The sequence below is a fragment of the Anas acuta genome, chromosome 28, assembly GCF_963932015.1.
Source record: "Anas acuta chromosome 28, bAnaAcu1.1, whole genome shotgun sequence".
Lineage (NCBI taxonomy): Eukaryota > Metazoa > Chordata > Aves > Anseriformes > Anatidae > Anas > Anas acuta.
Genome location: NC_089006.1, coordinates 2993614 through 3020120, shown reverse-complemented (window position 1 = coordinate 3020120; position 26507 = coordinate 2993614). Strand labels below are relative to the sequence as shown.

The following is a 26507-nucleotide window of genomic DNA, read 5'->3' as shown; positions in this document are numbered from 1 at the left end:
TGAGGCGGCCGCTCCCGCCGCCCCCCGGGATAAAACCGGAGCCGCCGCCGCCGCCCCCCGCCCAGAGGTACCCCCGTAGCACCCCCCCCACCCGTGGCGTGAGCCGGGTGTCGCGCCCGGGCTTCGGGCACGCCGCGGCGATGCGTTGCCCGGCCTGCAAACAGGCCCTGAAGCTCTGTGCCCTGAAGGAAGATGGCGGCCGCGCGGCCTCGCGGCGCTCCGCGCAGGCGCAGCCGGGGCCTGGTGGCGTCATCATTGTGCGCCCGCCGCGGCGCCGACGGCGGCGGAGGGGGTAAGGGGGCGGCGGAGGGGGGGGGGGAAGGGGGGTGTGGGGGGGGCGGGCTCGGCACCGGGAGTCCCGGGGCGGGCGGGGGGGGCTCGGGGAGCCGGGCCGTGCTGCCCCGTGAGCTGCCCGGTGCGGCCCGGGGCTGCCCGGTGCGGCCCGGGGCTCCCCCCCGTTCCCCTCCCGGTGTCCCGGAGGCCGCAGGCGGTGGGCCCGGAGCCGTCCCCGGTGCGGAGTTCCCAGGGGAGCCGCCCCGCGGAGCGGCGGCCGTGAGGGGCCGGGGGTCCCGCAGCCCCCGGTACCACCGGGAGAGCCCCGGTGCTGGCGGCCGGGCCGAGGCTCCCGCCGGGAGCCGCTGCCCAGCCCCGGGCCCTGCCTGCGCCTCCCCCTCCCCCTCCCCTCCGTCCCTTCCCCGCCGCTGTCCCGGGCACGGGGCCAAGCCTGGGCGCTGCCCGCCCCTGTTGGGGCGGGGAGGGTTCGGGAACCGAAACCGAAAGGGAGCTCGCGGCCATCTTGCGGGGGGGCCCGGTGCTGCCTGCGCTCTGCCCGGTTGGGCCTGGTGTGTACGGGAGCTGATGGCCAGGAGCGAGGTAAGAGCATCAGCCTGGGGGTGAGTCCCCGACCCCCTCGTCCTTCTGCCAGCACTGCCCTGAGCTCAGGGCTCACCTCCCGTGGAGCCCGCGGTGTTCCCGGGGTGGTGGCTGGGTGCAGGCAGGGGCTTGTTTAAAGAGTGAAACCCCCGCTGACCTTGAGCCGTACTTGGTTCTGTGCATTTTGCTGTTATTCTGCCATTTAAGTGACTTTAGGAACGAGTTACCCCGCATGCAGCCCACCTCCTTCTCTCCCTGTCACTGTAACTGCCAGCTCCTACACCTCGCCCGTCAAAGCTCGCCCCACGTGGCTGCAAAACTCTCACGAAGGAGAGGGAACTTCCTTCCTTGTATGAAGGAAGGGAACTTTCTTCACCAAGTCAGTTTTCCAAAGAAAGCCTGAGCCACACAGGGGAGGACAGGTGACCTGGGTGTCACTGAGGAGGTAGGAAGGTATCAGTTGCATGTTTTTACCCGCTCGGTTCACAAGCAGCAGTGCCGGAAGGGCTAGGTTTTATCCCGTGCTTGGTTTCTTTTCTTTAAAAACCGTGTAAAAAGCTGAGACCTATGTCCTGTAGCACAGGGGGATGGCCCAGCTGTCAGAGATGCGAGTGAAATTGGGGCTGCAGTCCCAAAATACCTTTCATACTGTTAGGAAGCCCGCACCTATCCGATTTCTCTGTATGTTATCACTTTACTCCTCGTGCAGTGTGCTGCTTTACCTCTGTAGGTCACGTCCAGGAAGGAAAGTACATTTAGGGTGTCAGACTTCAGGCCACGAGTCTAAAAACTGCTCTGAGCCCACTGCGGCTCTGCTCTGTCCTGTGCGAGCTGCTTCGCCTCCTCGTGCCGCTGTTTCTCTGCAAACCAGAGCTGCGATTCTCGCCTCCCTGAGGGCAGCCAAGTGAAAGCTGCTTGTGTTTTGGAGGCGCCTGGTGACAGAAGGCATTGCCAGAACACAAACAGCCTCCGTGCAGCCAGCTTGAAATTCAGCCCCAAAAGGAGAGAGGGTCACTCTTTTTTTTTTTTTTTTAAGCTGTTTTCTTGTGGGTATCTTCACCTGTGATTCCCAACTGCTGGATTTTGTGCTGAGTGGACAGAATTTGCCATTTGTGCTTACGTGAATAATTTAAACTCTGTGGAAAGAGGAAGGTTTGGCAAGGCAAAGATGCCTCAGATGTCTCGGTAGTAGGGAGGCTGTTCCGACTGAGTTTCTGGAAGCCTGTAATTGTGTAACTGGGTTTTGAAGTCCTGTTTTTCCCCCTCCTGGCAGGTTCCTCTTCAGGTTTGGAGTGCGCCGAGGGAACAGCAGCTTCTATTCTACCGGGACGAAGGCAGCCCGGCTCCCCCTCGTGCTGCAGCAGTGCGCTATGAACAGAGGCACCACTCGAGGCAAAGGCTCATATTTTACCAGCTCAAGACCTAACTTCTCCAGCACTAACCCAGGTTTCTTTCACCGCCCCCATACCTCACGGGAAACTAACCGGGAAGCCTTTTTACGACAGCAATTCCTAGAAGGGCAGGACAGAGAAGTCTGTGTAATCCAGGAGCTGCAATCCTACAAGGAACCGCGCGTCGGAGGCTGGCCGGCTGTGGCAGCAGCTCCTGCAGGGAGATGGCAAGGCAGGCGCGGCAGAGCAGGGTGCCGTAGGTTCTCCAACAAGTGCCCACGGGTGGAAACTTCATCACATTGTCGCCCTCCTCAGCACCACGGTCAGAACTGGGAGAGAGATTCTGACACCATAAGTCTGAATTTCCAGCAACTGTCTCTTGCTGGGCAGAACCATGAACAGGAAATTCTGAATATCTTCAGGCAGCTTGGGGTGGGGAAGACTTGTACAGTTTATGATCTTGCACGGAAGCTTAAAACTCAAAAGAAAGAAGTCAACCGCATTTTGTACAAGCTCCTCAGAGAAGGCAAATTGCACAAAGGCGAAGAGACGCCACCGCTGTGGAGGATTGCCAGCCCAAGCACGGGGAGAGAAAGAAACCCTCCTGAACACGGCGGGGGCAGCACGGCCTCAGCTTCTGAGAGCAGAGGGGAGAGGAGCGCGGCCAGCTCGAGAGACATCAGCCCCACGATGGCTGAGACAAAGGACAAAATCTGCAACTACTTGTTCAGGGTGGCAGAAACGACGGCGCTCAACCTTGCCAAGAACATTGGCTTTTCGAAGGCCAAGGACGTTAACGCCTTCCTCAGCGCCCTGGAGAAGCTGGGCGACGTCCACAAGGAAAACTCCAACCCTCCACGATGGTCCCTGACCGACAGGAAACGCGAGCGGATGCAGATGCGGCTGAAGGCCAGCGCAGTGAGCAGAAGAGCAGATCCTGTGCCTGGGGTGAGTTTGCCATCTTCCTCTGGTCCTGCAGACCCACAGGAGATGCCGGTGGCTGTAGCTTCACCAGCAGCAGGATCGAGTGTGGAGAACGGGCAGCAGGCTGCGGGGCAGACTGACCAGAGCAGCGACAGTGACACAGAAGCAGCCGTGCCTGAGGACACTAAGCCCGTATTTTCTAGCTTCAGTACCTATGACAGCTCTGAGAATGGCAGGTGGGCTTCGGATGACATCCCGGACAATCTGAACACTATCAACGTGCAGCCTGAGGAGTCCGAGTCCATCATGAACTCCCAGGCTTCCCCCAGTTACGCCACCCAGTTTGACACTGGTTTCCCGTGTACGCCTGTTGAGAAACTGTTGGCTTGTCAGGAGAAGAACCCAGTGAGTGGCCTTACCGAATATTCCCAGTACACCTCGCAGCACTGTGACTTTGAAATGCTGGAGCAGAGCGGGCCCTCTCACGAGCCACGGTAAGATTTCCTGACTTCCCTGAGCTGTCTCTTTGTTTAAGCTGACCTGAACCAACTTGGCCTTGTCCTGAAGGGCCTGTTTTTTAAATGTTTTCCTCATTTGGGACTGGTTGGCCTTGCTGATTCCTTGTAGGAGCTTAAAAAAAGCAAACAAAACAAAAAACTCTAAAATTTAACCCCAGGCAGCCTGGATTTCATCACTTTCAGATTACAGAGAGTAAAACGGGCATTTCTGGGGTGCCTCTCCCTTATCCAAACGCAGTCAGGATGTTCTCTCTGTGGAAGTGGTATAAAGGGAGCCCCAAACAAAGCCCTTGGGCATGGATATCTCGGGTTAGATGAGGTGAACCTGCTCAGAACATCCCTGTGGTGCAGCAGGTCAGAGTGGATGCCGTGCGAGCAGAGCGTGGCGTGACGCTATGGTTTGTGGAGTCCTGCCTCCACTTGTCAGATTGTGGCTGTTCCTGAGCACCAGTGAAACGGTGAAAAGTACGTATGTGCCACGCTGGGGTACGTCAATAGACTCGCTAGACAGGAAAATTGGCCTAATTTCTAAAGACAGAGTCCCAGGCTTTTTTTGTAAGGGGTGATCTGAATGGATTCAGCCCCACAACCCCTCTCCAGATCCCACTTGACCCCTTTTTTCTGGAAGCAGGTTTCCTCTGCACAGGGGCTGGAGGCCAGGAGAAAAGCCCTGTAGTGCTCACAAGGAGGAGGGAGGCAAAAACATCACAGGCAAGAGGTTTACGTGTGGCAGCACCTCTGAGGTGGTGTGAATGCACTGGGTGGTTCACGAGCACTTTGAGTAGTCAGGGAAAACACCGGAGGGACAGATGTCCCTGAATGACCAGGTGCAGGTGGAACTGCAAGCTGCTTTTAAGTTTCTTCTGTGTGCAGGAGACGTAGCTGAGCTGTACTTTCAGAATGAAATCTAGAGCTGCTATATGTCTCATGAACAGCTCTGGAAATGCCGTGAAGCAAGGCCCAGATGCAGAGCTCTTGGCATCCCTGATATTTTTGTCCATGGCAGCTAGCTGTTCCTTCTTATTTGAATCACAAGAGGAGCTGCTTGCTGTGAGAACACCGTGGGTTTGCCTCTTGGTTTAACCTTGCTTGTTTTTTTTCTTTCAAAGGTTTAAGTTCCAGGCAGTGATCAGTGGGCGCCGGTTCCCACCAGCAGAAGCAGGGAGCAAAAAGCTTGCTAAGCAGGAGGCAGCAGCGAACGCTATGAAGGTCCTGATGCAAGAAGCAGAGAACGGAAGGCCCGATGGAATTAAATGTGAAGAGCCGTTTCCATCCAACAGTTCTGAATCAGAACTGGTGAGTCCTGTCTTCTGTTTGTAAGTCTGGTCAAACGTTGCTTGGTCTGAAATTGGTTTCTTGCTGTAGCCCTTGCGTTCAGAGCCAGAGTCGTCGTCAGCTCCAGCTCAACTGAACGTGCTTCCCGGGAAGCACCCTATCAGCATATTAATGGAGTATGGACAAAAATCAGGGAACACGATTGAATTCCAGCTGCTCTCTCAGGACGGCCCACCTCATGATCCTAGGTATGGCATGGCGTTGTCTGCTTCGGGGAGGAGAGAAACCCTTTCTTTAATGTCCTTGCTGTTCAGCATGCTACCCACATTCCCGTGGTCATTGCTGACATAGCTGAGTGCTTCTCTTATCCCAGGAGTCTGGGAATCGCTTCTCCAAGACATCTGCCTCCAGAAAGAGACCAAAAGTAATGCCTTTTCTCAGAGAAAAAGGATGCTGTTTGTTCTACCAAACCAGGAGCAGCTTCTAGTCTTGTACTGTACCTGGTAGTGCTGGACTGGCATTTCAAACTGTTTGAGGTCGTCATGGTAGACTTAAATAAGAGAATGCAGAAGGATTTAATTTAAACTGGGAGAAGGGGGTAATAAACAGACTGCAACATCTATGCTTAACACTCTTCGTATGCTATAATGTCCTGTCAGGTTCAGCTACTGTGTGAAAATGGGTGACCAAATTTTCCCTGCTGTGGTAGGAAACAGCAAGAAGGGAGCAAAGCAAATGGCAGCAGAAGTTGCCATGAAGATTCTTTCTGGAGAGCCTGTGCCATGTGCCTCACCTGAACAGGTACAGAGAGCTTCTTTATGAGACCCAAGTACTTTGTTTGTCTTATTTCCTCCTTGTTTTGTATTCCATTGGATTTCACCCCACAAAGTCATGTCCTGGCTCTAGCAGAGGTTTGCTTTGTCCTGCAGTGATACCAGCTGTTCTGCTGTTCTGTATTTAACAGCCTTCTCCTGTCTAACTCTGCTCTAGCCTGTCGTGAAGCCCCAGGGTGAGCAGTCCACGCGTGGCTGTGGAGCACAGGTCATCGCTCCGGATGAATCCAAGGCAGCAAAAGCGAAGGGTGTTGGGGAGCTCATCAAATACCTGAACGTCAACCCTGTCAGTGGCCTGCTGGAGTACGCCCGCTCTAATGGCTTTGCTGCAGAGTTCAAACTCATTGACCAGTCAGGACCTCCCCACGACCCAAAGTAAGTAGCTGCATCCCTCCAGGAGGAAACTGTGTGTTTTTGCTGTTGTGTTCTCTATCTGTTCTTCAGGAGAAAGTTCCTGATGCAGTTAAAGGTGGCAACAGGCCATGCTTCTGCATCTGCCAAACCTTGTGTCCAGGCAACAATAAGCTACCTCCACTCTGCTCTTTTTTTTCACTGAGATATAAAAGCAGACTGAAATCCAGGGGGCCTCTGAGGTTCTCAGAAGTGCGCTGCTGTCTTTACAGGTTTGTCTATCAGGCGAAGGTTGGAGGCCGCTGGTTCCCAGCTGTAACTGCACACAGTAAAAAACAGGGCAAGCAGGAGGCAGCTGACGCAGCGCTCCGAGTCCTGATCGGGGAAACAGAGAAGGCTGAGCGCATGGAGGGAATCAACATCACAGAGGTAACATCCTCTTCCTCCGAGGCTGGGGCTGCTTTTTTAGCCCTGCCTGTCCTGTGCTGTTCAGTCCAGCAGAAAAATGCCTTCAAGAGCAACTGTGAGATCGTTGTTCTCTGAAGGTGTAGATAAGCTGATGCTCTCCCAAAATGGGTTAGTTGTTTCCTCAGGGCATAGACGTTCTCTTCCCTCATGATGGTGTCTGCTGTAGGGCTATGTTATTCTCAGATACTTCCCCAAGCTGCTGAAATATGCTCCTGTGGTGGAGCAGGAACGTGCTCATTTTTGTTTTGTGATTAAAGTAATTCCATTCTGCATTCCTTCATAGTACACTAAACATTATGTCAGCTCAGAAAGTCGTGTATCAGATAAGAACAAAGCCCTGTTTGTGTCAGGATGGCTGTCCCAAACCTGTGCTTCTTTAAATCACACTTGAGTTTTGTGGTGTCTTAAAAGCTGCATTCCCAGCTGCACAGCTGAGTGTAGCAGCTGTGTCTGTAAATAGAAAATCCATCGGGGACAGTGTGGCAGTCAGCAGTGCTAGAGGAGGCAAGTGCCCGTTTGAGATGGAGTGACTGCGCAGTCTCCCAACAGGCAGCCAGAGAAGGAATTCCTGCGAAACCAGTAACAGATTTCCTCGGCTGAGTCTCTGGGAACGGGCAAGATTGGTTTTGTTCCTTTGCAGTGGGGTTCCCCCTGGCAATCCCAGGAGGCCGCTCCTCAGCCCATGTAGCTTGCTGCCAGGAGGACAGCTTGCTGCTGTCTGTTGATGACGTGCTTAAAGCGGAGCTCAGCGCGTTGGAGAGTATTTCCCCAGAAATAACCAAAAGAACCTCACCCACCCCTTGATACTCTCCGTGTGTTCAGCCCAAAATTGCATTCCCTATGGTCTGTGTTTTGTCTTCCTGCCTTCTGCTTGGGTAGCTGTGTTTCAGGCTAGCTGCTGCTGCTCGAGCTGTTTTGTTCACTGACCTGCTTGTGGTCTCTTAGCCATCCTGGTCTGCATCCCCGTTCCAGCTCCCTGTAAGTGGCAGTACCCTCCACGATCAGATGGCCATGCTGAGCCACCAGCGCTTCAACGCCCTCACTGCTCGCATCCAGCACAGCCTGCTTGGGCGGAAGATCCTGGCTGCCATCATCATGCGGAGGAAAAACAACGACCTGGGAGTCGTGGTCAGCATCGGAACAGGTATGGACAGCTTCCAGCATGAGCTGATCTCTGAACCCCCTGCTCTTCCCTGTCAGCTATGAGTAGGGAATTGCTGCAGGCTTCTTCAGAGAGGGCAAGAAATGCTCCTGGGGTTGGCATAGTGTCACAAGTGATTTAGTGAGAGAGAGAGAGAACGAAGTGATTGTGCCTTCAGCTGTATTGCTCTTAATCTTTGCTTGCATTGCTCTGCACTAGTCTGTGCACATCCTTCAGAGCGTGGATTCCTGCGTTGTGTAGCACAAGATCCCCCAAAGTTTCACAGCTTTGTATACCTTAGGCCTCTTCCCAGTTAGCTGCTGTGCTTCCACCCAGAGTGGTTGGTTGAAAAGCACAGAGGGTTTTGAAGGGACACTGCCCTAAAACCGTGGTAACCTAAGCCTTCACTATCCCTAAAGTAGCCTGTACTTTGTCCCTTATTTTCCTAACTGCCTGGATCAGGATAATCTCATAGTCAGGGTGCTGCTACTCAGAATCCCAGAGAAGTAAAACCTCAGGTGAGATAAAACCTTCAAAATCCTCACTTCTTCTGTAAAGCTGTGTGTTGACTCTGTGATGTGTTCTGTGGTGTTTTTTTTCAGGTAATCGATGTGTGAAAGGAGAAGAACTGAGCTTGAAGGGGGAGACTGTGAATGACTGTCATGCGGAAATCATTTCTCGAAGAGGCTTTGTGAGGTGAGACAAGGGGAAACCCAAAGGAGAGGGAGAGGTGCCTGCCAAAAGGTGCTCACCCCATCCTAAAGGGATGTAGCTGTGATGGTTCCTTTGGAGGTAGCTGTGATCCTTTAACGCCGCTGTTTACCCATGTGTTGTTAAACAGAAGGATACGATTTCTGATAAGAAAGGGCCATGCCTGAATGGTCCCAAATTAGTACCGAACTGGAAACCTGCCAAGAGCCCAAGGGCCGCTTTGGATGTACTTAAAATAAAGCCTCCTGCAGAGGCTGCTTGGCCAGCACGCAAAGCGTGGTTTCAGTCTGAGCCCAGCTTTCTGTCAGAGTGCCGGGGAATCTGCCCGCCAGATCCTGCTGCGGCCTTTCTGGGCACAGGTGTAGAAAGCTTCAGGAAAATTTGTCAAACGTGTTCATGTTGAGAAGCGAGAAATTACTTTCCATCAGTTGGGAGGGGCTTTCCCCAAACCAAACAGTGCAATTGTTCTCATCTTTGCATAAACATCCAGCATGGCGCTTTTTCTTTCCTTGAACTGAAGTGAGATGCAGTTGGGCAAGCCTTTTATAATTGTCTGCCCTTCCCAGTTACGAACAGCGAAGCCAGCTGGTTTTGTAAAGCCTTTGTCTGCTGCTGTTAGGATCTGTCTTCCTCAGCGCTGGAAGGTGTTGAGGGCTGCTCCCCAGCAAGCTGTAAAATCAGAGCGTTGCGCTCTTGCTTACTGTCTGTCTCTGCTATTAATCTTGACAGCTGTGGCTGCTGGGCTGCTTTGGCACAGCAAAGCCTGTCAGAGATGAGAATGGTGAGCTCCACCTCTCCTTGCAAAGTGCCTGCACAGGTTTTATTTGAGGAATCTCTGTGAAGCTGCAGTTTTTCTTTAGTCCTTGACAGCATGTTGGAGACCTCAAGGTTTTTCTCTGTTCCCAGACAGAAGCAGCCATAAAAGACCCAGTCGCTGTAAATGGATCGTGGGGTTGTGCTAACAATTCTGCTTGTGTTCAGCTGCCTTTGGGGCTTTTTACTGTTGATGTGAACTTGGTGCTGACTAAAGGTGCTAGGTTACCAACCTTGAAGGCGTCTTCACGCTTGGATCAGGTGCATGCAAGCAGCAGAGCAGAGCCAGGCAGGCTCCTTTCTCTCCCCTTCCAGTGCTTCTGTCTGCTTACCTGACAGAATACTCACTTTCTACTACGTGTCTTCTGCATTGCAAGAAATCTGCTTTATTTCATGCCTTGTCTGGAGTATTGAATGCTGTAGGTTGGCTTCCAAGTATTCCCCACCACGACTCCTTGTCTTGCTCTTGTGTGTGGCAGGATGAGGAGCGGTGTCCTCAGTTTGTGGCAGTGGTTGGACTGAGGTACTCCTTGTTAGAGGGGCAAAGCAGCCTTTTGATGGTATGCTGCTGTTATTTTCAGGTTTCTCTATAGTGAGCTGATGAAGTATGACCCGTCTAATCCTTCTTCTGCAGAAGAGAGCATTTTTGAGCCAGCGGGGAAGAAGAGACTCAAAATAAAGAGCAATGTCACCTTTCACCTCTACGTCAGGTCTGTATGGGGTTGTACAGGCAGTGACCTGTGTGGCTGCTGCACTGCTGGCCACAGCAGCTTTCTGCAACCTGCTTCTGACCTGGGGAGCATTTATTTTCTAGCACAGCACCTTGTGGGGACGGGGCACTCTTTGATAAGTCCTGCAGCGATCAGGCGAGCGTGATGGGGCAAGCTCAGCATCAGCCTCTCTTTGAGAACCCCAAGCAAGGCAAGCTGCGGACCAAGGTGGAGAATGGTAAGTGTGTTTGCTCCCTGCGTGGCAGAGCCAGGCTGACTTCAGAGATCGTTCAGTGCCTGTGTGTAGAAGATAACTTCCCATCCAGCTGTTGATGGGGTTTTGAGGTTTATTGAGTACCTGACTCTACAGAAAAGCTTTCTTCCTTGCTTCTGCAGGAGAAGGTACCATTCCTGTGGAGTCGAGTGACATTGTGCCAACTTGGGATGGGATCCAGCATGGGGAGAGGCTGCGCACCATGTCCTGCAGTGACAAAATCTTACGCTGGAATGTACTCGGTTTGCAAGGAGCGTTGCTGTCACACTTCATAGAGCCAGTTTATCTCAGCTCTGTTACACTTGGTATGAGACCCACAGGTTCTTTCTGGGTTGGGACAGCTGTGCTGCTCTGCTGCTTCGAAATGGGCTGCACTGACAAATACCCTGCCTCCCACAGGGGTGGAAAAGCTCGTTTGTGGAGGCTGTAGGAGTAACAGACCGAAACGCCATTCTTGGCAGAGCTGTTCTGTTTTGAAGTATAAAGGGAGTTTGTGGATTTTATGTAGTAGGTGGAGAGAGGTTTTTCTCCAGGGTTCTCGATTTTTAGAAGGCACATGTGATCTAGGAGGGTGAGACAAGAATTGCCTGGATATGTCTGGTGATAAACGTTGCAGTCTATAAATCTTCATCTTACACATCTAGGGGACGTGTAGCAATGAGGAGGTCGCTGTTGCTGATCCCTGTGGCTGCCAGCTTTCTGTAGACTGTGGGAAGTGCTGTGGTTCTCAGTGTGTGCCTTGTCTGTTACCTGTACAGTTCCCTGTCTCCTAATGCCTTCGTGTGCCTCTTCACAGGTTACTTGTACAGCCAGGGCCACTTGACGCGTGCAATCTGCTGCCGCATGGTGCGAGACGGGGACGTGCTGCAGAAGAGGCTGCAGGCTCCGTATCACATCAACCACCCTGAGGTACCGTGGCCCTGACACCTCTTTATTTCCATCCTGTCTTCCACCTCTGTCCATGGGCTTGGACCTCACTGAGGCCCCTGCAGGGGTGTCACCTGGCAGAGCGCCTGCAGCCAGGGTCAGAAGGGCAGTGACCTGTAAACCAGCTCTTTGTGGTGTTCCCCAGTGTCTGTGGGTTACTGGGAGAAAGGAGACCAAGGGTTGCCCCTGTAGCCTTCAGCTTGGTGAGAACCTAGCGCTTGGGAGAGGCTGAGCCCCTCTCCACAGGGAACAGGAACGCCTCAGATTTTGCTTGTCCCAGATGAGATCAGACCCAGCGCGATCACTTCCCAGAAGGAGCAGAGTGGGGTAGCTGGGATTTAACACCTCACAAAACCCTCCTTTACCCCTGACAATGCAGGTCGGGCGGGTCAGCGTGTACGACTCTGCAAGGCAGACGGGCAAGACGAAGGAGTCTTCGGTGAACTGGTGCCTTGCTGATGAAAGCGAAGTTGAAGTCTTGGATGGCACAAAAGGGAAAGTAGATGGGTAAGAGGAGTCTTTCGTGCTGATTTTCTGCTTGGGAAGAGAGGGGCAGCCATGAAGAACTGGTATGCTCCGAGCAGTTACAGTATCACGTCTGGGGAGAATTTCAAGCTGATTTGAGCTCTTGAAGCAGAACAAACACTGCCCAGCCCAGGCCCTACACCAGTCTCACCGAGCCAGATCTTGCAGGCATCCGATTGTGCAGTTGTTCCCCATGTCCCCTGCTCCTGCTTGTGTCTCTGTCGTGTCTTACATGGCTGCCTTTTTCTCTCAGACCGAAGCTGGAGGTGTCTCGTGTGTCGAAGAGGAAAACGTTTGCCCTGTTCCAGCAGCTCTGTGCCAAGAACAAGCGCAAAGACCTGCAGAAGTTCTTGGTGTACTCAGAAGCTAAGGAGGCAGCCACGTCCTACCAAGAAGCTAAGCAGCGCTTCTTCAGCGCGCTAGAGGAGATGGGCTACGGCAGCTGGATCCGCAAACCCCAAGAGGAAGATAATTTCTCTTTCCTTGATGCATAATGAGATTCCCTGTGGGTGTGTGGCTGAGTGTGCAGGTGGGAGCATGGGTGTACGCGTCCATCTTTCACCACCACCTTTTTGAAATGGAGTCGGTAGGACGCAGCAGTTTCCCCTGTAGGCCTGGCTGCCTTCTCTCTGCTCCTGTTGCTCTGAGACCCTGCCCTTTCTCTTTTAAAACATGCATGGAATTTGTTGTATTTTTTTTTTTAATCTAGGGCAGGCTCAGTCTCTTTGCTTTATGTTCGCATCTTCTCTTTTTTAAAAGAAGGCACAAGAAACCAGAGGGATTCTTGGACTGCAAACCTGAAACACTGCACTGTGCACTGCAGCTCCCTCTGGCAGGTTTTGAGGCAAATTCTCTCTTTTGAGAAAGCTGGCTGGTTTCATGTCTCTTGTTCTGTCTGGATGGTGACTGGCAGCCCGTCTGGGCTGGGACACAGACTAATCTCTGCAAGGCGGCCAGCGTTACATTCCCTGTTTAATAAATTTTCTGTATTGTTAACTGGTTCTGTTCCACGGCTGTGTGAATTGCTGCAGGTTGAAAAAGGATCCCTGGGTGGTAGAGCTGAGGGCTTTTTTGGAGGGGAAAGGGGCTATGAGATAAGGAATTTTCTGCACAAAACTCAGTTCTTTAACCAAGAGGTTTTGGGGCTGGGCCCCCTTCCAGTCTGCATGCCCCCTCTGTTACCCTGCTGGCAGCTCTGGGTGCTGTGGCCGGGGGCTTCTCCCTGCCTTGGGCTCTCATGAGGTCGTGTGGGTCGCTGCTCCCTCTGTCCTGGCCTGTGCTCACCCAGAACTGCACCCCAAGGGTGAGGCAAAGCATGACAAACCCCCAGCCTGCTGCGTTAAGTGGGGCTCTTGCCCTGTACACACCATGGAGCACTTTGAGAGGAGGGCATGGGGAGCACCGACTCCAGCAGCCCACGGTTTCTCTGGCTGGGTGCAATGTCTGGGTTTTAAATCCTTTCTGGGGTGCGGCTTCCCCCAGAGCAACCCGCTGCTGGTCACTGTCTGCTCCTTGCTCCCTGGCTGCACAGAGGATAAGTGGTATTTATAGAAAACACTCAATTTAAAATGTTCCCCCAAGAGGCCAATTCCTGCCTGCAAGTGCCAGCGTGGGAAGCGCTGCTGCAGCAGGGCCAGCTGGGGCTGCTGTCCCTGTGCTGCGACCCTCGGCCTCAAACTGCCCAATTTACAATAAAATGAAAATAAATCACGACTGCAGCTCATCCCAGGGCTGCTCTTGGTTTCGGTGGGCTGAGCCTGTTTTTTCGCAGGGGATGGTGGCACCACTGCCTGCCGCGCTCGCTGCCCTGTCCATGCCTCCAGGTCAGACCTAAAAATAGCGTCCTGCTGCCAGTGCACTCACCGCGGGGAGCTGGAGCAGCCTCAGCCTCCTCCTGGTGCTGCTGCATCAGCGCAGCCCCAGGGAGCCCCAAGGGATGCAGGGCTCGGGCCCCTCACCCTGGTTTGGGCATCACTGGGAGCACCCAGTGCTAAAATGGGGATGTGGGAAGGAGTCAGATGCTTCCCCAGGAGCTGTTTTCCCACCACCATGCTCCAACCCTTGGCAATTTCGATTTTCTTCTTCCAGCTCATCACCCCCCCCCAGCCTCTTACCTTGTGGGGGGGGCCCTGCCCGCATCCTGTTCCCTCCCCTGCCCTGTGCCAGCACCTCTGGGGAGTGGTGTGGGATGAAATGAAAGTAAAACAAAGCAGTCCCCTCCTGTGTGAGTATTTATTGGTTTGCAGTGGCTGCCTGGAGCCCAGCGCCCAGCCCCAGGACCTGCCTGCCTGGCTCCGCTGGGGGGCACGGGCAGTGAGCCCACAGTCCCCCGCTGCCCCCGGCACTTGGGGGCTGGCGGGGAGGGCGGGCAGCCCCCGGCACTATTTGGAGGTGGGGGTGCCCTGGCCGAGCTGCAGCAGGGAGTTGGTGGCGTAGTTCTGGAAGAGGGGCTGGAGGAACATGCCGACGGTGCCGAAGACGCAGACGAAGACGAAGATCCACAAGAAGAGGCGGTCGATGACCATGGCCACGTACTTCCAGTCCTCGCTCACCTGCACGGGGCCGGGAGAAACTCGGTCAGCCCCGGGGTCGAGCTGCCTTGCACCAGCTTTGCTCTCACTGCCCGTGTCCCCGCAGGCTCAGCTCCTCGCTGCTCTGCAGAGCCCCAAATCTGCACCCTCAGCACTGCGGCTCCTGGAGCTGCCTCTAGCCCGCGGCACAGCCCCAGGGCCCTGCCCCAGCCCCTCTGCTGAGCCCAGAAAACTCTGAGCAGCCCCAGCCGGGCCTGCCTGCGCTGAAATCTGCAGCCTCACGGTGCTGCTGTGGCGGCTGCATGGGGTCAGCCCTGCCGGGATCCAGGGCTGGAGCAGCCGCATCCTGCTGGGCCTGGGGAAGGGGCTGCAGCAGTGGGGTTGGGGCCAGGAACGGGGTCCCGAGGGGCCCCAGGGATGTGGCCAGGCAGGGACGTTGCTGGTGGTGGTGTGCAGGAGCGCACGTCCCTTCCCGGGGTGAGCCAGGCACCAGCACGCACACGCTGCACCACACGCACCCCGCGGTCATGCATGCACCCCACAGCCCCGCGTGCACCCCATATCCCTGCCCACACCCCTGCCCGTATCCCACAGCCCCACGTGCACCTCGCAGCCCTCCAGACTCCCCCCGGCTCCCCGTGCACCCCACAGCCCTGCCCCAACTCACGCTCTGGTCATCGTCCTCGCTGCGCATGTGGTCGGCGATGAAGCGCACGCCCTCCACCGCCTCCTCCAGCCCGCAGCCGCAGGGGGCCGGGGGGGCCGGCGCCTGCCCCTGCCGCTCCCGGTAGCCGTTGAGCCCCTCGGCCTTGGCAGCCCCGGGGTTGGCGTAGCAGGCGCAGGCGCGGGCACCGGCCCGGAGGAAGAGCGTGGCGGCGGCGCGCTCCTGGGTGTGCCGGCGCTGGCGCAGGCGCTGCCGCGCGCAGTTCTGCCGCGGCTGCTTCATGAAGAGCAGCGCCGGGAGCTTGTGAAGGAAGAGGGTGCGCACCCAGGGCGGCATGGTGTGCGTGGTGGGCGAGCGGTGGTGCACGTTGAGCACGCAGACGCTGGTGACGATGGAGAAGGTCACCAGCACCATGGTGAACATGAGGTACTTGCCCACCAGCGGCACATCCAGCGAGGTGGGCGGCACGATCTTGGAGATGAGCAGCAGGAAGACGGTGAGGGCGAGCAGGACGGAGATGCAGAGCGTCATCTTCTCACCGCAGTCGGACGGGAGGTAGAAGACGAGGATGGCCAGGGAGGTGATGAGGATGCAGGGGATGATGAGGTTGATGGTGTAGAAGAGCGGCTTGCGCCGGATGATGAAGTCGTAGGTGATGTCCACGTAGGTGGAGTCATCGGGGTTCTCGTTGCGCCGCCCCGGCAGCGCCACGATGTCCCACTCGCCGCTGGGCGTGAAGTCGTCGAGGCTGGCCACCTCGCTCTTCAGCACCAGGTCGATCTCCGTGCGGTCGTAGGTCCAGGAGCGGAACTTCATGGTGCAGTTCTGCTGGTCGAAGGGGAAGTGCTTCACCTCGATCTTGCAGGCGCTTTTGTAGATGGCCGGGGGCAGCCAGAAGATGCTGCCGTCGTAGGAGATCACCGCGTTGGAGTAGAAGGACACCTCGTACATCCCGTCGGCGCTAGGGCAAAGGGATGCAGTCAGCCCCGGCCCTGCCCCAGCGGTGCAGAGTGCCCCGGGTGGGTTTGGGGTGTGTACGCCCCCCCCCAAAAAAAAAACCAACACCTACTTGTTGTAGAGCACCACGTCAGGCAGCCAGATGTGCTTGGAGGGCAGGCGGACCTTCTTCATGTTGTCGAAGTCCTCCGGCTTCCAGGTGAGGCGGTAATCCTCCCATTCCTGCCGGCACCCGCGCTCAGCCCGGGGCACGGGGGGGCACGGGGGAGGTCCCAGGGCACAGGAGGGGTCCCAGGGAGGAGGACGTGGAGGTCCGGAATCTGGGGGGCTGGGGGTCCCAGGGCAGGGAGCACAGGGGTTTCTAATCAGGGGGTCCCAGGGCAGGGCGCAGGGTCCCCAGGCAAGGGGAGTGCGGGTCCCGTGGCAAGGAAATGGGGAGGGTCCTAGGGCAGGGGGCATGGGGGTCCTAAATCAGGGTGCATGAAGGTCTGGGGGGGAAGGCTGCAAGGGGGGGGGGGACGGGGCAGGGTGCAGGGGAACTGGTGCAGGGGTCCTGGTTCAGGGGGTCCTGGTTAAGGGGTCCCAGTGCAGGGGGTCCCGGGGCAGGGGTCCTGAGGCAGGGGTTCCGGGGCAGGGGATCCTGGTTAAGGGGTCCTAGTGCAGGGGTCTTGGTGCAGGGGGTTCTGGGGCAGGGGTCCCAGGACAGGGGGTCTTGGGGCAGGGGGTCCCTCACCTGGGTCAGCCAGACATTGGTGGTCATGATCTGCTCCCGCTCGTGCTGCGGAGAGAGGGGCCCGGTTACGGGGTTATGGGGGTGGCGGCATGGGGCGGGGGTCGTGAGGCCGAGCCCCCCCACTCACCACGCTGATGAGCTGCGCCAGCGACACCATGAGCTGCACGGTGACCAGCTGCGAGCCGTTGGTGGCCGGGCGGATCAGCTTGTTGTAGCGCGCCGGGTCCAGCAGGTATTCCACCAGCCGCTCCTCCGTGTCCGTGCCCAGGCTGCCTGCAGGGCCAGACAGGGAGTGGGGGTGGGGGGGGTAACGGGGGGGTATGGGGTGGGGGTGTATGGGGTGAGGGTGTGAGGGGTGGGGGTGTAATGGGGTGGGGGTGTGAGGGGTGGGGGTGTAATGGGGTGGGGGAGTAAAGGGGGTGTATGGGGTGGGGGTGTAATGGGAGTGCATGGGGTGAGGATGTATGGGGTGAGGGGGTGGGGGTGTATGGGGTGGGGGTGTAATGGGGGTGTACGGGGTGAGGGTGTATGGGGTGAGGAGGGTGAGGGTATATGGGGTGGGGGTGTGAGGGGTGGGGGTGTAATGGGGTGGGGGAGTAATGGGGTTGCATGGGGTGAGGGTGTATGGGGTGAGGAGGTGTGTGGGATGGGGGTGTAATGGCGTGGGGGTGTATGGGGCAGGGGTGTGGTGGGGTGGGGGTGTGGTGGGGTGGGAGCATATGGGGGGAGCGCAGTGGGGTGATTATAATAAGGTGGGGGTGTATGGGGTGGGCGTGCATGGGGTGGGGGGTGTAATGGGGTGAGGGGGTGACGGTGTGTGGGGTGGGGGTGTGAGGGGTGGGGGCGCAATGGGGTGAGTGTAATGGGGTGGGGGTGCAATGGGGTGGGGATGTAATGAGGTTTTATGGGTTAGGGGCATGAGGGGGGTGTGGGGTGGGGGTGTGAGGGGTGGGGGTGTACCGGGGGGCGCGTGCCCGGGCTGCAGGCGCAGGGCCGGGAGCCCCGGGGGTCCCCCCCCTGCCGGCACGGCGGGGCCGGCCCGGGGCCGTGCGGGGGTCGGTGGCGGCGGCCCGGAGCCCCCCGCCCGCTGCCCCACCCCCACCCCCACCCCCCCCTCCCTCCCCTCCCGGTGCCGGTGCCGGTTCGGGGCCGCACTTACGTGGGAGGGCGGCGAGGAGGCAGAGGACGCGGAGCAGCGCCATGGGGGCTGCCGGTGCCGCTCCCGGTACCCCGCTGCCGGTGCCGGTGCCCGGGCGCTGTCCCCGGTGCTGCCCCGCGCTCTCCGCGGTGCTGGAGCCGGCGGCGGCGGCGGCCCGGGCGGGGCGGCCCCGGGCGGGAGGCGGTGCCGGGAGCTCAGCCGGGGCCGCCCCGCGCCGCTCCGCCGGGAACACCGGGGGGGGGGCGGAGACAGCGGCGGGGGGGGGCCGGGCCGGACCCCCCCAACCGGGACCCCCCCAACCGGGCCCCCCCTCCCCGCGCCCCTCCCCGAACCGGGCCCCCCCCCCCCAACCGGGACCTCAGGCCCCGCCCCCTCCTCAAGCCCCGCCCCCTTTCCCGGGGACCACGTGACCTCCCCCCGCACCGGGCGGGGCCTCGCCCCGCCCCGCCCCGCCCCCTCCCGGTCCCCGCCTCCTCCTCGCGTCACTTCCGGTTTGGTGCCGCCCGCCCCGCCCGGCGCCGCTCGCGCTTCCGGCTCCTCGCCCCGCCCCTTCCCGCGGCGGCGGGAGGGGTCACTTCCGGCGAGCGGGGCCGTCCCGCCGCCATCTTGGGCCGGCTCCGGGGGCTGCGGCGGCGGCGGCGGCGGGGCCCGGGGCCGGTGGCGGCGGAGCGGGTCCCTCGGGTCCCTCCATGGGAAGATGCAGCGGGCGGGGGCGGAGGAGGCGGCGGGGTCGCAGGCGGCGGCGGGGGGGGGGGCCCGGGCGGAGCGGAGCCGGGGCGGCCCCCGCCGGGCGGCTCCTGAAGCGGGAGCTGCGGCTGCTCGAGTCCATCTTCCACCGGGGCCACGAGCGGTTCCGCATCGGCAGCGCCTGCCCCGACGAGATCAGCTGCGAGTTCGTCCCGGGGCCGGGGGCCCGCGCCGGGGGCTCCGCGTCCCGGGGGCCGCCCCCGGGGCCCGTCCGCATCCACTGCAACATCACGGTGAGCCCCGGGACGGCCCCGGCAGGGCCCCGGCGCCGTTGCGGGCGTTGGCGGCCGCTGCCGGCCCCGCTGGAACCGGGGCGGCCGTTACCGGGCGGCTCCTTGGAGCTGCTCCGGCTGCTGCCCCCGGGGAGGGGGCTCACGGGCACCGGGACCTCCCCCCGGTGCCACAGCCCCGTGCTGGCGGTGCCCTGGGGCTCGGGGGGGGGGTTTGGGCTCGGGGTGCCGCCGGGCCCCGGGGAGGTGCCTGCTGCTGCCACCCGTTATTTACGCCAACCGGGGGTCCCCGGGGGGGTTTCCGTTGTCCCGGGTGCTTGGGGCCGAACGGGGGCACGGAGCACAGCGGCACTGCCCCGAGCAGCCCTCGGGCACCACACCTGTGAGCCTCCCACGGTGTCGGTCCCGCAGCTTGCGGTGCGAGCGGCCTCTGCGGTAGCCTGGAGCACCCCCGGTAGCCCCCGGTAATCACCCTCAGGACCCAAACGCTCCAGGGGCCAAAGGGGCAGCCAAAATTCCCTCCCCCAAATTCTTCCCTTGCTCCAGGCTCGCGGGGGGGAGCGGCGTGGGGCCCCGGCTGACCGGGGTTGTGGGTCTGGGGCGGTTTGGGGTGTCTCCAACACTTTCTCCTTGCTCCCAGGAGTCGTACCCAGCTGTCCCCCCGATCTGGTCCGTGGAGTCGGACGACCCCAACCTGGCAGCTATCCTGGAGCGGCTGGTGGAAGTCAGGAAGGGCAACACGCTGGTGAGGGGGCAGCTGCGTGGGGAGGGGGGCGACGAGGGGCCGGCTGCTTCCCCACTGCCTGCGCTGAGCCCCCGGGGCTTTTAGGGGCTTAGGACTCTGGGGCTGAGCAGCTCCGACTTCTCCTGGGTGGTTTTGCTCCCCTGGAGCAGGGTGGGGTTGGAAGGAGCCCTCCGGGGGCCGTTGCTTGCTCGGGAGGGGAAGCGGTGGCAGTGCTGAGGGTGGGTGAGGTCCGGCTCCATGTGCGGCCTCGGTGTCGCCCTGACACTCCTCTGCTCTCCGGGCAGCTTCTGCAGCACCTGAAGCGAATAATTTCAGACCTGTGCAAACTGTACAACCTCCCCCAGCATCCAGATGTCGAAATGTTGGACCAGCCTCTGCCGGCAGAACAGGTGAGGAGCCTGGGACGCGGTTTCCTGAGACGACAGAAGGAGCTGCCTGGCTTTAAAGGCTGCGGCTTCCTTCCCCACGGCGGGTGCGGGGTTTTTGCTCCCCTCCCTGGGGTGGAATCCTCTCCTTGGTAGCGCTGCTGCCCGGCCAGCTCGGGCTCTGGGTTCTGCCCCCCCGGCCTGACACCTCAGATGTTATTCATCTGATTTATTCTCACTGCTTCCCTCCCTTTATCCCTGCCCAGCTGCTCTGCTGCAGGTGCCCATAAAGGTCCTCAGCTCGGCTCTGCTTTTACCCTGGCTCTGTGATTTGTAAATCCCTGCCTCGGAAGCGCCGCGGCAGGCAGGGGAGCGTGGCCAGGGGAAGCTAACGGAGCGGGCTCTGCCCTTTTGTCCTCGCAGAGCACGCAGGAAGAGGTGTCCTCTGAAGAGGAAGACGAAGAGATGCCGGAGGTGAGCGTCTCCTCGCTGCGTGAGGGCGCGCGCCCGGGAGCTGAGCACAGCGACCTGCTGTGAGCTGCCTGAGGGGAGGTGCTGAGCCACGGAGGTCCAGGGGGGGAGGAATTGGCACAGTGCGGACAGGATAGGGCCTGCTGAAGCCAACCAGGCTCAGAAGCTGGATTTTTCTCAGCATTTTGCTGCTGGGGACCTGGGTCCTGAGCCCCAGGTGGGAGCAGTGCGCTGACAGGACGCAGGGGGCTGCGGCAGCCCGGGGACGCTGCTGCGGCCTCTGAGGGCAGGTAAATTGAGTGAGGATGGAGCCCCTGGGACAAGTTCTGGTTGTGCTGCTGTGCTGGAGAGCCTGAGATTTCCTCTGCAGCAGTTTGATGTCAGAGGGGCGCGGGGCTGAGCTCCCGCAGAGAGGATGAGGTGGGATGGCTCCGTGTGCGAGCAGCGGAGCCACCAGGAGAGGCAGGGGAGGCCGCTCTTCACTGCAGGCTGAGAATATCACGCTGCAGAACCCACAGGCTTCGCTTGTTTGGTTTGTGGTTTAGAGATCTCTAGCAGTGGGTGGAATAATCTTGAATCTCCATGGTGACACTTCGCGGTGCACTTCTCCTTGGGCGCGCGAGGCCTGCGCACCTCCTCAGCAGCGCCGCAGAACCTGGGGGCAGGTCACTTGGCAGCAGCTGGCGGGGTTTTAGCGAAGCTGACGGCTTGTTAAATCGAGGCCAGCCTTCGCGAGGGTCCCCGGGGGAAACGTGGAGGCTCCGAGTGTTACCACGAATAACCCCGCCTGTCTGCAGACCTGCTGCTTCCCAGCAAAGTGGCGGCGGGTAAGTTGTCACGCTCCTGTGAGCTGGAAAAGAAACGCTCAGGATGTGAGGACTGGCAGCGAGCGTTCCCACTTGTGCTCCCTGCCAACGGCTCGTGTCGTGCAGCACACAGCGTGCTCCTTCAGAGCAAAGGTTTCTCGCTGAGCAGCGAGATCTGCCGGCCTGGGCTGGATGAGCAGAGCGGCGGAGCCATGCCCTGGTGCAGAGATGCATTATACAGGTTAATCCACTCGAGGGATTTTCGAGGAGGATCTATTTTCCTGGGTGACGATCTAAAAATGTCAAAGCCCTTCCCAAAACGCTGCTCAGCCAGAATAGCAGCAGCCAGCCCAGCGAGGCCGAAGTAAACGCTTGCTCAGAGGATTTAAGACCAGCACTGGAGCTCTGCGTGTCCGCAGCCAAACCCCGCGTGCTGACGTGGTGACAGCGGCTGCGTGCAGCACAAGCACCATCTGCAGCAGCCGCTGGTTGCTGTGGCTCTTTTTTTGCTGGTGATTGCCATCGGTGGGCTCGTGCACGTCAGCCTGGTGAGCGCAGGGGAAGGGGGCGAGGGGCTGATCCTCTGCCCTTGCTGGGGGAGCATCAGGAGCTCGCTGTGAGCAGGGAGAGCTGAGCTGATCCTAAAAGGGCCTCTGGATGCACCCTGAAACGTGGCCTCTCTTGGAGGGGAGAACGTCCTGTGAGCGGTGTGAGCGAGTCTCTCCTTTCTGTGCTTCTGGTGACCTGTTTGTGCTGGGAGCTTGGTCACAGAGCAGGGATATTCGTGCCGTGCTGTGTTCCAGCATCCAGAAAGCAGCACAGGGCTGCTCGAGCCCTGCCCCTGCCGAGATGCAGCACCCTGCAGCTCCACGGGATTTGTTGGGGAGCAGGCGTAGGATTAGTGGCTGATTGTGGACAGGCGTGAGGCTTGGCAGAGAAGAACCCAGCGAACAAAAGGCTTGTAGGAGTCCAATTTAAATCTGGAAAGGGAAGTGTGCCTCTCTGCCTGTTGGCTTTGGCACAGGAGGGCTGCTGGGGCCCAAAACTTCTTTATGGAGCGTGCCCAGGCCTTGCACTGAGCCCTTGTGTCTTCCACCTTGGTGTCTGCACTTGGGATCTCGTGGGGAGGGAGATGGGCACCAGGAATCCTTGGGACACCTCGTCTCTATGCCACTCGGAGCGGGGAGGAGTGAGGGTGGGTCTCGTGCTAGCTCACCTCTCCCCTTCGCAGGACACGGAGGACTTGGACCACTATGAGATGAAAGAGGAAGAGCCAGCAGATGGGAAGAAAACAGAGGATGAAGGCATTGGGAAGGAAAACCTGGCCATTCTAGAGAAAATAAAAAAGAACCAGAGGCAAGATTACTTAAATGTACGTGTCACCTGGAGGGCGGCAGGGTTGGGGAAGCAGAGGGACCCAAGGGCAGGAGCGCTGGAGGCGCCTGCTAGCCCCAAATCAAAGGGGCCAGCGCTGGCCAGAGGGACAGCAGCAGCTCAGGGGTGGGCTGGAGCAGTGCCCCCAGGCTTTGGGTGAACCCCGTGCACCTGAGGCAGCAATGCCACGCAGGGCAGCCGGGATTTGGGATTCCCAGGAGCTGGGTCTCGCCCTGGGTCCTGGAGAAGGTTGGTGGGTTGTGCTTTTGTACCCCTGGGCTGGGGTCTCCTGCAGCAGGGGGGGCAGGGAGGTATTTCTGCTGCAGCTGCACCACCTGGGGCGTGTTTGTCTGGGGCAAGGGAGTTTCTGTGGGGAGAAAGGGGAAAACTTGAGCGAGGTGGGGGCGCAGCAAGGTCTGGTTTCGAGGCTGGGCAGTTTGGCTCGGGCGTTTGCTTCATCCAGCTGCGGCCGCGGTGGGAGCAGCGTAACAGTGCAGCCCCCCCATTCCTTGCAGGGTGCAGTGTCTGGGTCTGTGCAGGCCACTGACCGGCTAATGAAGGAGCTCAGGGATATTTACCGATCACCAAGTTTCAAGGGCGGTAAGTGCGGGGAGGGAGGGAGGGAGGGAGGGGGCTGCTGGCTGTGGGGACCTTTCCCTTCGTTCTGGGCAGCACCAGAGGGGCCTCAGAGCCGGATCCTTTTGCTCCGTGGTGTTGCTGTGGGGAGGATCTCAGGCCTTGGGTTGCTGTGGCTCAAAAGCGAGCAGAGCAGCCTCTTGTGGTGTCTGTTCCCCGTCTGTGCTGGATGGAAGCGAGGAGCCCTGCCGCGTGTAACGGGCTTTGTGGGCCATGGCACCCACACCGTCAGGATGCCCTTTTCCAAGGGGAGCCCGTGCTGGGCTGAGGCTGTGCTGCAGGGGATTTTGAAGTCCAGGGGGTGGCTCAGCCCCTGCCCGTTCCTCCTGTGCTGACACCTCTCCTCTGCCTTGCAGGATACTATGCAGTTGAACTAGTGAATGACAGCCTGTACGATTGGAACGTCAAAATCCTGAAGTAGGTGGCACAGCTTGGGGTCACGGATCTTGGTGGTGGGACCAAAACATCCCCATGAGCCGGGGGGAAGCGAGCAGGGCAGGGGGGCACCTGGCAGAGCGGGGGTTTAGCCTCTTAGTCCCACGGGCAGCTCGCTTGCTGTCTGTGCACCAGAAAGGAGGAGGCATCATCTCCAGAGACAGATGAGATAATCTGAGGGCTCTGCAAGTCTGTCTGCTGTTCCTAGAGTCCTGGAAGAGGTGCATCAGGCAAAACCCCGAGCTTTCACACCCTCCAGACACCAGTGCTGCCTTTTCCTTGGGCCAGGCAGTCTTTATATTTAAGCTGGCATGCAAAAAGGGTGTGTGATGGCCTTCTCTGGAAACCAGGAGCAGAATGCTGGCAGCGCATGCTGTCACTGCCCTCTGGGTGTGAACCTGAGGGCCCACGTGGCAGCCGGGTTGTCAGGTACGGTAGCTCTGGGCTTCACTGGCAGGGAGCGTGGCTGACTTGACGAGCGTGACCTTGACTCTGAGCCTCTGGGGTTTTCCTTCGGCAGGGTTGACGAGGATAGCGCTTTGCACAACGATCTCCAGATCCTCAAAGAGAAAGAAGGAACAGATTTCATCCTCCTAAACTTCTCCTTTAAAGTAAGGCCTCCCAAAACCTGTCATCCTCGATGCACGCCTGCTTCAGTGAGTCATCAGAGGAGAAGTTTCTCAATGGCTTTGCTTCCTTCTCTTTTCCAGGACAACTTTCCTTTTGATCCACCATTCGTAAGGGTCGTGTCCCCTGTGCTGTCTGGGGGGTGAGTAACTCTTTGCCTGGCTCTCCTCTCTGGGGTCTCTAGCTCTGGTTTTTGGAGAGGTTTTCATTAAGAGTTTATCCGCTGGGGAGTGCTGCAAGTCCTGTCACCTTTGTGGTACGAGTAGTAACATGTAGTAACCCTCCCAGGAAGTACCAACGGGGTTGGTGGATGGTTTTTTGTGTATTTTCTTCCCTGAGAGATCCTCTCTGAGCAAATGGCTCATTAGCAGAGCACTGGGTGGGTGAGGCTGTGGCCATCTCTCGTAACTTTCCCCAATTCCTTCCCCAAGGTATGTTCTGGGTGGTGGTGCCATCTGCATGGAGCTACTCACAAAACAGGTGGGTACCAGGCGTGACCCTGCGGGAGACCCAGGGCTCAAAGGCTGCCAGCGTGCTCCTGAGTAGTGCTGCTGCCTCTCACACCTCCTATTCCAGCTGCTGGCAGCCAAATCCCGCTCCTCTTGCTGCCTGCGCCTCCTGCCAGCAGCTGAGAGCTGGCGTGGCTCTGCGATGCCTGTGCAGGGCTCGGGAAAGCCCTTCCCTGCCTCGGGGCCCTGCTCGTGTCCGTGCCGGCCTCACTGGTGCTCTCTGTCCCGCAGGGCTGGAGCAGCGCCTACTCCATCGAGTCGGTGATTATGCAGATCAGCGCCACGCTGGTGAAAGGGAAAGCGCGAGTGCAATTTGGAGCCAATAAGGTAGGGGTTGGTCAGGCAGGGGCTTCTCCTTCTTGGCACTCAGCAGCTGCTTTGTGCAGCTAAGGCAGAGCGGAGCTCGTCGGCGCTTGGGATCCCGAGAGCCCAGCGCGAGGCTTCTGTGGGTGTGCTGTAGCCCAGGGAGTTTTTCTTGGGAAGGGAAGGGCAGGTGTGTGGGAAATCCCCTCTGGCTTTGTGTAAGGGAACTGGGGAAGTGGTTGGGAGGGGAACAGATGCAGGTGAGAAGACAAGCAGCTCTGTGGCAGCGCAGTTGGTGGCGGGGGGGGCTGTGAAATGGCTTTGCTCGTTACACCAGACTGATCGTCACCCTGGCTTCCCTTGCAGAATCAGTACAGCCTGACAAGAGCACAGCAGTCCTACAAGTCCCTGGTTCAGATCCATGAGAAGAATGGTAAGGCCTGAGGGACAGGGGGTGCCTTTCCCTTTGCTGGTCTGGATCGAGGCTTTTCTGCCCCAAGTCAGAGATCACCCAGAGCACGATGATGCTCCTGGTCAGCAGCTGCTTGCTAAAGCAGGGAGCACGCTGCAGCACCCCTCTGCCATTCCTGCTCTGGCCCCAGAGGTCGGTGCTGGTGGCCTTTGGTGTGGCTAGAGGCGGCGTGGCACTGTTTGCATGGTGTTGTGGAGTAACGTGGAGGGAAAGCCCCTGGTAATTTGGGGTCCCTTTTGGACAGGCACAGCCCTTGTCCATAGCCCTGTGGGAACGGACTCAGCATGCTTGTGCTGCTGGGTATTTGTGGGTGTAGAGCCAGGTGTTTCTAGGTATGGCATTTGTTTCTGTACAGCTGCATCCCTCGTGCATCTCTGTTCTTGTTTCAGGCTGGTACACACCACCCAAGGAAGATGGCTAGCACGGATCCTGCAGGACCGATCCGTTCATCTTCTGAACGCTGTACTTGGATCTTACGATGCCTCTCTGGCTTTCTCCCAGGATATAATAGCTCTGCCTGTTGCAGGACAATAATGGCTGTTATAAACTCTAAAGAAAACTGTTTAAGCAGTTGGACTGACCTAAAACACTTGCTGGACCCTTGCTAGCAGGCATTCTTATTAAAACAAACTTTTGAGCCTCTTGTATCGCTGGAAACTTTCGACTCTACTCCAGTCTAGAGCGTCCTCCTTACCTATGCTATGGATTTAATTTATTTTCTTATTTCATGTACACTGCTTTTTTTTGTTACAGTGTATGATGGATGTGTATGGAAAATGTATCTTTGGAGAAAAATTACAGTTTGTTAATTTGAAGATACCTGTCTCACTATTTTTTTTTCTTCCCTCTGATGCTGCTGGGTGGATTGAACCCTGTGCTGGCAGCGTGGAGCAAACCAGGTTGTGGTGTCTGTGCCTCCAATGTCTTCCACGCTGGTCCAGTCCCGGGGTGGTGTTGGAGGTGGGGGTAAAGGAAGAGCTGCAGCTCCTGGTGCTGTCCCTGCTGCTAT

At 58.4% G+C, this 26507-nt stretch overlaps 3 protein-coding genes across 5 annotated transcripts; 2 read left to right on the top strand and 1 right to left on the bottom strand.

Annotated features, from left to right (window-relative positions):
• Positions 1 to 12730, top strand: ADAR (adenosine deaminase RNA specific). 3 transcript variants are annotated; one of them, XM_068662563.1, is made up of 15 exons: positions 1 to 292; positions 2147 to 3682; positions 4816 to 5002; positions 5072 to 5229; positions 5641 to 5782; positions 5972 to 6189; positions 6438 to 6594; positions 7579 to 7777; positions 8377 to 8470; positions 9880 to 10008; positions 10113 to 10246; positions 10405 to 10587; positions 11079 to 11191; positions 11589 to 11716; positions 11988 to 12730. In XM_068662563.1, the coding sequence occupies exons 1-15, from the start codon at positions 141 to 143 to the stop codon at positions 12226 to 12228; spliced, it is 3771 nt and encodes a 1256-aa protein (XP_068518664.1). In that variant the 5' UTR covers positions 1 to 140; the 3' UTR covers positions 12229 to 12730. The 3 variants fall into 3 exon arrangements, with proteins under 3 accessions (XP_068518664.1, XP_068518665.1, XP_068518666.1); XM_068662564.1 differs by having other exon boundaries at positions 2 to 292; positions 7606 to 7777; XM_068662565.1 differs by lacking the exon at positions 1 to 292 and adding an exon at positions 338 to 873.
• Positions 12731 to 13949: 1219 nt separating this feature from the next.
• Positions 13950 to 18099, bottom strand: CHRNB2 (cholinergic receptor nicotinic beta 2 subunit). Its single transcript, XM_068662616.1, has 6 exons — positions 17779 to 18099; positions 16747 to 16892; positions 16620 to 16664; positions 15999 to 16108; positions 14933 to 15890; positions 13950 to 14286 (listed from the first exon to the last, which is right to left on the bottom strand). Exons 1-6 carry the CDS (start codon positions 17819 to 17821, stop codon positions 14116 to 14118), a joined length of 1473 nt encoding a protein of 490 aa, XP_068518717.1. The 5' UTR covers positions 17822 to 18099; the 3' UTR covers positions 13950 to 14115.
• A 376-nt stretch (positions 18100 to 18475) lies between these two features.
• On the top strand, positions 18476 to 26313 carry UBE2Q1 (ubiquitin conjugating enzyme E2 Q1). The gene is given in 14 exon segments (XM_068662619.1): positions 18476 to 18534; positions 18536 to 18758; positions 19396 to 19500; positions 19785 to 19889; positions 20289 to 20339; positions 22374 to 22514; positions 23032 to 23116; positions 23509 to 23569; positions 24108 to 24198; positions 24298 to 24356; positions 24646 to 24694; positions 24955 to 25050; positions 25393 to 25459; positions 25888 to 26313. Coding segments are annotated over 14 exon segments (1224 nt in total). The 3' UTR covers positions 25920 to 26313.
• Positions 26314 to 26507: the final 194 nt, after the last annotated feature.